This window comes from Haliaeetus leucocephalus, unplaced genomic scaffold (genome assembly GCF_000737465.1).
Source record: "Haliaeetus leucocephalus isolate CR32 unplaced genomic scaffold, Haliaeetus_leucocephalus-4.0 Scaffold317, whole genome shotgun sequence".
Lineage (NCBI taxonomy): Eukaryota > Metazoa > Chordata > Aves > Accipitriformes > Accipitridae > Haliaeetus > Haliaeetus leucocephalus.
The window spans coordinates 1,076,910-1,088,119 of record NW_010972753.1 but is presented as its reverse complement, the minus strand read 5'-3'; the positions used below and the strand labels follow the sequence as shown (position 1 = coordinate 1,088,119).

The 11,210-nt window shown below is 42.0% G+C and overlaps 1 protein-coding gene across 1 annotated transcript in view; it reads left to right on the top strand.

The window, feature by feature from the left end:
* The first annotated feature begins 1,335 nt into the window (after positions 1-1,335).
* Positions 1,336-11,210, top strand: part of MAP7D2 (MAP7 domain containing 2) — a 41,679-nt gene continuing 31,804 nt past the window's right edge. Inside the window, exons 1-3 of the mRNA XM_010571379.1 lie at positions 1,336-1,351; positions 5,654-5,731; positions 9,052-9,215. Of these exons, the coding sequence (XP_010569681.1) occupies positions 1,336-1,351; positions 5,654-5,731; positions 9,052-9,215 (258 nt within the window). The remainder of the gene's footprint in view (positions 1,352-5,653; positions 5,732-9,051; positions 9,216-11,210) is intronic.

Here is an 11,210-nt window from a genome sequence, read left to right as displayed (position 1 = left end):
GTTAGGGCTGTGCACACTGTTAATACCTACAGCACACAATCCGGTGGAGCTGATGAGGTGTCTGTGGGCGCATGCAGAACTGAAAAGAGCTGCCTTTTACATTTTAGTAACTTTTTCCTCCCCATGTAGTAATTAAGATATTTTCGTTATTATACGTGATCACCAAATGACCTACATATACTTTATGTATAATTTTAAAGTTATTTGGCCAGCATTTTGGAGTGATTTCACCTTAAACTTAAACATACAAGTAGGATATATTTTGCTACTGTAATCTTTATCTTAGTATGGTGTACAGCTGAAGTTCTTGATTCAACAGAAAAATTTGAAAATCCAGGGTGGCGATCACAAACGTAAAGCAGTGTCACCTGTTTAACTGGAGCGTGCAGGTCCTTGACAGCTTCTCTGTCCGATCTGCCAGGCCACCTCTCAGACGATTAGCCTGGGGTGTCTGAAATGTCACTGGTTTTGGCAACTGAGTCTGCCTTTAATGACTGCATCTACCTAACATCTTTATAACAACAGATAGCCGTTGTGGTGTTTTAATTAGACAGAATGGAAAATGTCCCTTTTTTCTTTTCTGCTTATATTTGAAATCCAGCCTGGCAAACATAAAAATAAAATTAAGTAGCTGAAACTGGAAAAATTCTGATTCTTTATATTTAGATTTTTGAGTGCAATACAATAAAGAGCTTTTTTAATGAAAGAAAACTTTTAAAAAGACAATTATCAAAAAAGAGGACAATCCACTCAATCTTAGTGAACATACCTGCAAAGCCCTTGTGGTGTTTGCGTGTTGGCTCTACCTGAAAGCCTCTCAGCAATATACCATAATTAAAACTTAGAAGAAGTGCCTTTTGCCAATAGAAAGTGTCATCCAGGTACAGTCACACGCAGTTTTATGCCTTTTTCCTGCTCAGAGGATAGTCAGTAACTGAAAACTTAACATTTCTTCATTCAGTAGTACCCAGAGGGAAGCAGTGGCAGGTGGAAAGGTCTGTTCTTTATTATCTCAAAGAACAGTCTCAAGGGAGACAAAGCAGGTTTTTAGGGACCAAAATCTTGATTTTATAGATTGAGATTATATTGCATGAAACAACAGAGCTTGCCAGCAGGACAGTGGGTGTAAGCGCAGTGGTATCTCCGGCTGGTCTGGTCTGCTCTAGAGACCACCTCGCCACATCCCTGGCAAGGCCACCCACTGGCAGAACTGCATCCAAACTGGGAATTTCACCAACACAGCAACGTCAGTCTAGATGACACGTACTGTGGCAAAGGTCTAAAAACGTTGGGACAGTCTCATGTAGAATGGGCAGAGGTCTATGAGCACGTAGGATGGCCAAAGGTCTAGGTATGTTGAACACTTAACGTAGAGCTGGCCTCAGATCCCTGCTGGCTTTCCTTCTGTGTTGGGATCCCTGCTCTCAAGGGCTGCGATATCTACTATATATAAATACATCATGAAACCAAATACCATGGGATATTATAGAGGACAGAAGTGTATGTAGGTTCAACAACAAAGTAGGAAAAAAATAAAAATTAATGGAGGCCCTACCTGCTGGCAGTTACTCAGGTGCAAATTTCAGGAGAGGAGGTGTCCAAGCAGCCGGTTGGTCCTTCTGAAATGTACTCTCAGCTTCCAATAACCTGATTGTCCTGCTCGAGTACTTGTTTTCTCAACCAGAAACAGGATACGGATTTCAAAAGACAGAGGTTTCCTTGTGTCTCATCGGGACAGGACAACCTTCCTCTCTGTCTTGAGCAACCACCAAGAGGCTTACACATTGATATGTGGAGCAGAGTGTGTGTGGACATGTTCTGGCCCTGTTTCCATCAGTCTGAATAGGTTTCTCTTGCCCTTCAAAAAGGGTTGAAGCAGCGATTAACATGTCGAGTTTTTACTTCTGTGAATATTTATTTCAAAGTAACATTAAAGTACTGAAGGAGTCCTGCAGCATTAGCTGGTGTATTACTGCTGCAGGACTGCTGCTGATATTTTAACTGGTTTTAAGTTATAGTCTTTTTCTTTAGAAATGCTGCTTGTAACAAAGTCCTAGATGAGCAGCTGGCCCTCTTCAGTCAAAAATGAGGCACAATCTCAAGGAATTAGCCCAGCAGTTAGATGCATGCCTTTGAGAGTGGGGACTCTTTGGAAAAGGGGCTTTTGGGGAGGGCTGGGCAGTGGAATAGAAGTAGCAGCAATTTGTGTGTGTGTGTGTGTGTGTGCATGCTTCCTTACAATAAAATCTGTGACGTTGTTACTGGGGCGGTTTCCTTATTCTTCTGCAAGTCTGGGGGTAAAGGGTTCTTAGATTTTTCTGCCAGTTTTTGTATTCATTACTCTGGTTGGCAGAAGGCACAACCAGCCCGCATTTACACGTCGTTTGCTGCTACACGCCTTCCTCACTGAGGGATCAGAGGCTGAGCTGTAAGTATGAGGAAGGCTCAGGATAAAGCTGAGCATACAGACTATTAACCTGAGGTCACTTATCCCAGGGAAAGCTGCTTCGCTGTGGGGTTTGGGTTTCACTCCAGCCTCTCTGTGCCCTCTGCTGGCAGTTTCCCTGCCGAAGCAGAGATGGAGTTACGTTATCTTCGTGCTAGGCTTACCCCTGCTAGCTTGCTGTTTGCAGTCTGCTTTACCAAACAGAACTTGAATTCCTGTCATTAATCAAATTTCTTGCCACAGGTAACTGCTCTGCCCATTACATTTATAATATATATTATATGAAGATGTGTAGTAAATATGCTAATTTTGGCTTTAAAAAATCATCCCACAGTACAAGTTATTACCCAGGGGATAGTTACTCTGTTGTTCAAAGCTGTATTTACTTTTCGAAGGCAAGCAAATTTCTGGTTTTTGACAGGCATGCTGATTCGTGAAGTCAAGTACTTGAGTTAAGAAATACTAGTATTGAGGATGCCTGTGCTATTTTAATGCTACCCTTGCTGCATGCATATGCATTTTGATGCCTGTACTTATTAGATTGCGTACTATTTTCTTCCACACGTTTTTTTGCACGCTGGTGTGTCGCACATGTAACGAGCAGCAATTCCATGTATTTGTTGTTTTACCTGTGATATAGCCAAGTCTGGAGTGCTGTTCTCCAAGACAGACTTCAGATTATAGTTCTGCCTACTTTCCAGTTTCAGAAAGAAATGAAGCAAGAAGCACTAATCGCTTTGAACTTGGTTCACCTCTTGAGGAGATGCATCCTATGCACTGAATAAACGAAAGGACCTAAAAGGAAAAAGTGCATAATTTATGTGTAAAAGGAGGCAAAATAAGGATTGTACAGACTGCTTCAATTCTGATACATCCTCATTTCTTAAGTGTCTGGCATTACAGCCGTGATCTTCTTTTAATATTACCTGAGCGGGCTTGGGACATCCAAACTCTTGAGAAAGCCAATGTGAAAAATTGTGCATCAACTTTGGATAGCTATAGCAGTTGTGAGCAAGGCTGGAGCTTTTAGATCCACTTCTGCCAGTTGCATTCATGAGGCAATCAAAGCAGAGATAAGTTTGCTGTAATTTTATTGACAAGCATAATGGGATGTATTTTTGCCAGTGGGTTTCACAGAAGTTGCTGAAAGCAGGGGAGTGATGAGAGTCAGGGCAGGGTTTTGTGAACATAATCCATGGACGTGGACTGTCTTGCTGTTCCTCTCCCCATCCCTCCAGCTTATCCCCATCCTGGTTTCCATTCTTCAGGTTCCACCTCTCCATCTGAGTTGCATCCCTTGCTGCAGAAGACCTTAGCTCCTGCCTCTGGTTGCCTCTTTCCCTTTCTCCAGCCTCGACTTGCTCCCAAGCTCAATCTTCCCTCTTTGGGCTCTTGATCCAGTCTTGATCTCGCCTCCTCTGCTGCTTCTAGCCTAAATTGTAGGTTTCGTGCTCTTTTGACTTTTAGATCACTGAAAAACTTTCCATTGGAGCTGTAATTTAGCTATGCTGACAACAGGACTCCCCTTCTTGACTTCTTATTGCAGGCCCCTTCAAAGTAGTTGCAAACCTTCGCCATGGTTGCTTTACTGAGCTGCCTCCTCTTCTCTCCTCCCTGCTTGTCAAATCTGACAATAAATGGCAGCCAAGCGAACAAACAAGCAGGCTAGTATGGCAGTAGGATGAGACTTTGCTAATAAATAGATATGTATTTGACCCACAAATTCTAGTTGTAATTAACCAGCTGGGAGCTATAATCGCAATTTTCCAGAGGCCTGGCTGCCGTCAGGTAGTCGCCGTATGTGTGTGCAGAGGAGGATTAGAGATGGTGTTTGAAGGTGCTGCTGGGGGAAAAAGCAAGCTGTTGTTCTAATGGGAGACAGCTGAGACCTGCGTTTTTCACCGGTCACAAGGGACCACCGAGGCTGGTTTTCATTCTTCTTACAGAACCATGCATTTTACAGAACGGCACTTGCTACGCAGAACCTTTGCTCCCGCGGGCAGGATGCCCTTGGAGAGGAGCCTGCAAGTGTGGTTTTTTGGGAAGAGAGTCGGGGTTACAGTCTAAGTCACTTTTCCGCTCATATTTATCTGATAAAATTAACAGCTGCAGTTCTTAGAGCAAAAGGGAAGGGGACTTAATTATAATTCAGTAACTCAGTAGGGAGCCCAAATAATGATTGCAAAGGATGTAAACTGTGCCGTGAGACGCTGCGCCTGTTTGCACTGCAGCCCCGCTAAGACCCCAGGAGATCCTGAAAACAAAGAGAGAAAGGAGGGCACTGGAGGCCCCGTCAGCTGTTTTGGAAGGACACCATTCTCTAGCTGGTCTATCGAGTCACTAGCTGGTGAGCTTACCTGTGGTATTGCAGGAGGTCCATCCAAGGTCCATCTGGCTCCTTGTTCCAGGGCACGCAGGCAGGTGACCCCGCGGCACCTCGTGTGTCACGGTCTGCCTGCCTGCCTTCTTAAATTGGGCTTTTCGGTGGCTCATGCTGTGCAAAGAACTGGGGTGTCTGGATCCAGGTACAAAACATCCGTAGGCAACCTCCTCCCAAACAAGTAACCTGCTTTTAGATGCCAACCCAAGGAGGAAACAAAGTGTTTCCTACTTGGAAAAGAGGGCAGGAGGGCTGCTGCCTCCGTAGCCTCATCCAGCACTAATTGCTGGTTGCTGAAACGAGCTGGTGCTGGTGGTTTCCTGTGGGCAAGGAAGCTGTGGGGCTGTGTTAAGCCATAAATATGAAGGCTGGGACTCCACATAGCATTAGACTATGAGAGCTGCATACACCTTTTACTGCTTTCCTGAACTACCTTTTTCTTTTTTAGCCAAAAACTTTAAAATGAGGTTATTAACAAAGATGAATACATGTTAGTTGCATCCTTATGGTTTTTCTCAAGAAAGTTTTAAATTTTGAGACAAGCACTGACAGCATGCTTGTTTGCTCGAAGAAGAGGAGTCAGGCATTTACACTGAGGAACTCTGTTTGGAGTTCGGCAGTAGGTAGGAGACTGTGCTCAAGATGTAGCCAAATCCCAGCTTGTTAATCTGCCCACATACAAGTGCAAAGTCATTTTTGTTGTTGGAGCTGTTAAATGCCATAGATTTGATTTATTTTTTGTGGATTTTTTTAGTTCTTTTGGATGTTTCTTTAGTTTTACTAACACTTTTTTAACACTTTTTTTCCCCCTCTCTCTCTGACTTCAGCCATTGATGGATTTCTAAAAACCGATGAAAGACAAAGACTGGCAAAGGAGAGAAGAGAAGAAAGGGAGAAATACCTTGGTAAGATGGCAGGAGGTGTATGTATTATTTATGTATACGTGTTAATAGGCTTAAGTTACTAACATGACATTTTTTCTGTTCTGACTTTTAAACGTTGTGGTTTAGTCTGTTCCTAGTCTTTATGGATTATATTACTACTTTTACATTAAATAATAAACATTAAATTAATCTGTCGTCTTTGATTTCCATTCGAGTATTTAATATTCTATAGTTACAAGTTGACTTTCTTCTTTGATCTATTTACTTTTGAATATAGGTTTATGTGCAAGATACTGACTGTTAGGATTCTGATTTGTAAAAATACCAAATAAGCCTTGAATAATATTCAGGATAATATGTAGGATGATTTGGTGAAACAGCCTCAATTTTAGTTTATTAAGTTTTAGCCATATTAAGAGATATCATAGAGTTGTTAAGTATGATATAAAACAGATACTTTTCCATAAGTTTTAAAATGGTTAATTTTTCAAGAGAATGAGAAAAATTATTAATTCATTTCCTGAATAACATAAGCATTGTTTTCAGAGTTTTTTTAAAAAGTCAGTTGTTTTTAATCTACTAATACCTCCAGGGAAATGTTGAGGAAATTGCAAATTTTATATATATATTAAATAAATAAATAAGGGGGGGGGGGGGTATACAGAGTTAATTTTATACAGATATATGAATGGAATTAACTGTTCAAGATTTGTTTTGGACTTTCTATATATACATACGTGTGTGTGTATATATTAAAAAAAATGTTGGACAGTTAGCTTCACTTTTCCTCATTGTAATAACAAGAAAAGCCAGTAGCACTGTTCCTTAAGGTTACCTGACAATACTTATCAGAAGGAATTGTCAGTGTTTTATGATTTTGTAAAATTTAAGCTAGGTGTATATTTTGAGGAAGTGTCAACTAAAACAGTATGGATACCTGTGAGAAGAATCATAGGAAAATACTGTTTTTCTTGCAATAAACAAACAAACAAACAAACTGTTGACCATTTCTTGGCAAAACCTGAGGCTTGAGACCAGTGACTTGACATTTTTTAGTACCATGGGCTTGGTGAGCAAGATAGCTTTTGGTAGCTCCTGTGAAAATCTGCTGGTGTTTAGTACTTAATCTCCCCAGAGGTTCTGTCTATATGGGGCGTGCACCGGCCTGAGCTGTAGCTCTCACCTCTTCCAGGTATACTCAGTCCAGATTATCTCTTCTGTCCTCTTGATTATCTGGTTCCCAGGAAAGTGACATGATGAGTAGATTGGAAAGGACTTGGATTAAAAAGTAGAAGAGGAGATGAGAGGGAAACTGAAAGCTGGAGAATCTGGGAGTGGTTGGCCCAGGGGATTTGGAAGGTGTTAGCTGCAGTTCTTGTCCCCAGACATCATACCTGCCTTCTGGAAACACATTTTTTTAGGGTTAAGACCATTTCTAGAATGGGGAGTTCTGGGTTTAGGTCACAGTTTGTCTGTGGCAAATTTAGTTTAGAAGTTCAGAAAAAAGCAGTGAATTCCCCAGAAGGACAGATCTTTATGGAGCCAGCGGGTACTTTGCAGCAATACGGAATAACCTTTTCACCAAAGCCAGAACTCATTAATCAGTGCTTTAGTATCCCTAAATTAAGGAACAGGAATTGTATGTTTGATGACGGAATGGTTTGCTTCTCTGTCCAGAACCAGTCCCAGGTTTCACCTCCTTACCCAGAAGGTAATCTTGCTACAATCTCTGGACACCTCACTTTATTTTTGGTTTTTATCAGCTCAAGCGTGCTGTTTTCACCTGCTCTAACTGGTGTGGCTAGTAGTCATTAGCAATTAGCAACTGGTCACTTGTCTTCCATGGTCTCTGAGGTAACTCTTTATCTGTTGACAAGTCTGATTCTTCATGCGTACAAGTCCAAGCTTGGCTCCAGCACTGACACCCCTCTCATACTGCCCTGTCCTGTGGTGGGAGGAATACTGAATTTTCATAAGGTGAAAGGGGAAGACAGCATCAACTGTATTTCTAACAAGAATAAGGTAGAAGGCATTCCGTAAAGCAGGTTGGATGCGAGGGAGAAGTATTTTAGGAGGATCCAGTATTCAAGGGAAAGAAATGCAACTGTTGGAAAAGGATCTGGTGTTGGAGGGAGTCTGGCTTTAAACCAAGGGCTTGAGGGTGGAGTGGGGCTAAGAAGGGGTGAGGGTCATGGCTGTGGTTAAAGAGCCTGGGGGCAGGAGCTGGGAGAAAAGGCTCACCTTAGAAGAGGGAATTGAGATGGCTGGGCAAGAGCCTAGGACTGGTGGGAAGATACTGAGAGCGAGCTAGAATGGTAAAAATTTGCTGTACAAGGAAACAGGAACTGAAAAAGCAGACTGAGGCTGAATAGCTGAGCAGGATGAAGGACTAGCTCTTGTATAAACAGTGTTAATTCTGGCTTTCCCTAACTTTCAAGTTCCTAGCCTGGCAACTCTGAGAATATTCCTTCTTTGATATCGGCTGTATGTATGTTGGTATGTGACATTACAGGCTTGCGTGTATGTAGGCATGCTTACTGAACTCTTCTTTCCTGCCTTTTTATGGAATACACTTGCATGAGAAGTGGATTTTTCCTCATCATTTGTCACGTTAACTTCTGCTACTTGTTCTGCTATGTAAACCTGAAGCAACAGTCCTGTATGTAATGTTGCAGTCTGAATTTCTGTAACAAGAAGCTAATGTCTTGAGAAGAAGATTATGACTCCAGTTGGAATAAGCAACTGGGCAAACCCTCAATAACGGAAGTAATTTTTTTTTTTCATGCAAAGAGGCAGAAGTGGATAACAATGTAGCACCAAATTGTGAACAGAATGGTGTATTTCCAAAGCTTCAGAGCAAGTTTAGCTTATGTTGTTTTCACATATTTATTTTGAAGGCAGCCCCATAATGAGAAGCACAGTTCTAAAGAAATTCCAAGGGCTTTTGCTTCAACATGTATAACTGATTCACTTTAAAACCTACTGGGAACATTTGTTATATCCGAAAAAAGAATTTGGCTTTAAGCTACAGAGGGATTTGAAACATTTAAAAAAAAAAAAAAAAAAAAAGGAATTGTTAACTATTCTGTACACTGTTTTTACATAGGTAAGGGGCACAAACCATCACCTTGTGTACAAAGGGCTTCCCTATTTATTTATTGAGCAAATCACTTGGTTTACTAATCATTCCAACACTTCTGTGCACTATATTTTTTATCTTAGTGGACTAAAACCCTGTGTACTTGTACTTGTTGTTTTACTCTATTGTGCCGTGTTATCAAATAATTTTAAAGCAGGAGTAAATTAGCATAAAGTGAAATGCACCTTTTTGTCTGCCTAAGCTGCTAGGGAACAGCAGATACTGGAGAAGGAGAGAAGAGCAAAACTTCAATATGAAAAGCAAATGGAGGAGCGATGGAGAAGACTGGAGGAACAGAGGCAGAGAGAGGAGCAGAAGAGAGCAGCCGTTGAAGAAAAACGGAGACAAAAGCTTAAAGAGGAGGAGGTAAGGTTCACTGCAAGGTGTATGGCAGAGCAACTCTGTGTGGTAGCATTAAACATAGCTCAATATTGACATGCATTAAACGCTGATTTCTTTTTTTGGCCCAGAGACATGTGGGCATTACTTTGGGAACTGCAACCGCACATCACCGTAGCTATAAATACTCTGTTACTGCTTGCATATCAAAAACATTTTCCAAAGCTTTTTTCTCTCTTCATTTTTGTCTGATCTCATAGAATAGTCATCTACTTATGCTCATATGTCTGGGACTCTGTCAGACGATAAAGCACCAGCTTTCCAGAAGGTAGCTTTTAAAGATGAGTGTTTCCATAAACTGGCAAGATTTTTCTTACTGTTTTGTTTACTGTCCATGAAACTGAACTGTTTATGAAAATGTTTTGGTTTTCCTCAGTAATATGAAATCAGAAATTCTTACTTAAACCAGTGAAGAATCCAGGTTGGTTTAAAATCCTAGCACAGAACAGAATTAATAACCTATCTTTCGAAGCATCTTCATACCCTTCCTCTCTTCTACTCTCCCTGCTGAGATTGCTTAAAGTTCTTTTTTGCTCCAGTGAGTCCGATTTCTGATGCGGATCTCTGAATGCAGTGTGCGCGTGTGTGTGTCTCTGCATGACATTCTGTAGAAAACACTAGCACTGCCACTGATAAAGAATTAATGATTTTTGGAAAAGGGGGCAGTGGGGTAAAAAAAAAAATATAAAAAAATTAAAAAAAAAATCCAAAAGAAGATATTTCCCTAGTTCCTAGATAAAAAGACTCTAGAAAGCTACAGTTATTAACCTTCCTTTTTTTTCTGCCCCCCATCTTTTGATCAAAATATCCTTTGCAAAAGAGGTAAAACACTTCTGCATGGGATCAGAATAACATACTGCTGTCCATTGAAATTTTTTTGTTGTTTGATTTTTCACTTTAACCTGAAGAGAATATTAACATCCTGCCATTCCTCTTTCAACTGTAACATACTGATTGTGGTTTCTGCATAATAGCTGAAAATTCATTTTAAAATATTTTGTCATGTGTCTTGTTTCAAGTTTTGGTAAGAAAAATGGCAAAACCAGAAACAAACGTTAGGAGATCTCTCTCCTTCTGTGGTAACGTTATTGACCTGACGTGCTCCTTCCCCAGCATTTCCTACTGTAATAACCTTTTGTAGCTAAGCAAAATCGACCCCCTTTATGGGAGCTGTCAGGGTAAGTGGTGAGTACAGAAACTTCCAAAATCCTATCCTCAAAATTTGCACCAGAGCGGGAGAGGTGTGGGAAGAGTGAGCGACCGCCTGCTTTGCTTTCCCTGCCTGCATGGTTTGCCTGTGCTGGAGAAATCGGAGCAGGGCTGTCGGACGTGAGAGAGGCTGTGCCGGCTCAGACCCAAAGGTCGGCTCAGTGGGGACCCCGTCTCCTGCACTGGCCCAGAGGTGGGCATGAGAAGAGACTGAGCACGCAGTGATGTTTCTCCCAAGTATCAGTGAGGCTGTTACAGCTCCCCAACACCTCGTACAGGTGACAGGAGACTTCTCTCGTGGTGAGAGAAAGGCTTGCTGCCTCCAAGTGTTTGGTCCTGATAGGAATACCACTCCTAGCTCTGCTCACTGAGCTGTCCTTCGAGGTTAAACTGTCATAAACCTTTCGGGAGCCAAGGCAGGTCTGGCTCCTTTCCCTTTCCTTTCCTCCCTCTGCCCAGGTTGAGGAACCTGAGGGAAGGCTACATGGGCAGGAGGACAGGAGAGGATGCTTGTTTGGGGATGGATTAGACCTGGTGGGAGGACAAATCTGGGAGCCTCTGAAGGAGGGGGGGGTACATGGGGGAGTAATCTGTAGAACAGGGGAGGACACGGGAAGAAGGAAATTGGGAAAAGGAGACACCAGCACCTCCTGGCTTCCCTTCATGGTTACTTGTCATTACCCCATTTCTCGAATTCCACTTGAATTGTACTAAAGCATCTGCCAAATCTGCGCTCCGCCCCCCCCCCCCCCC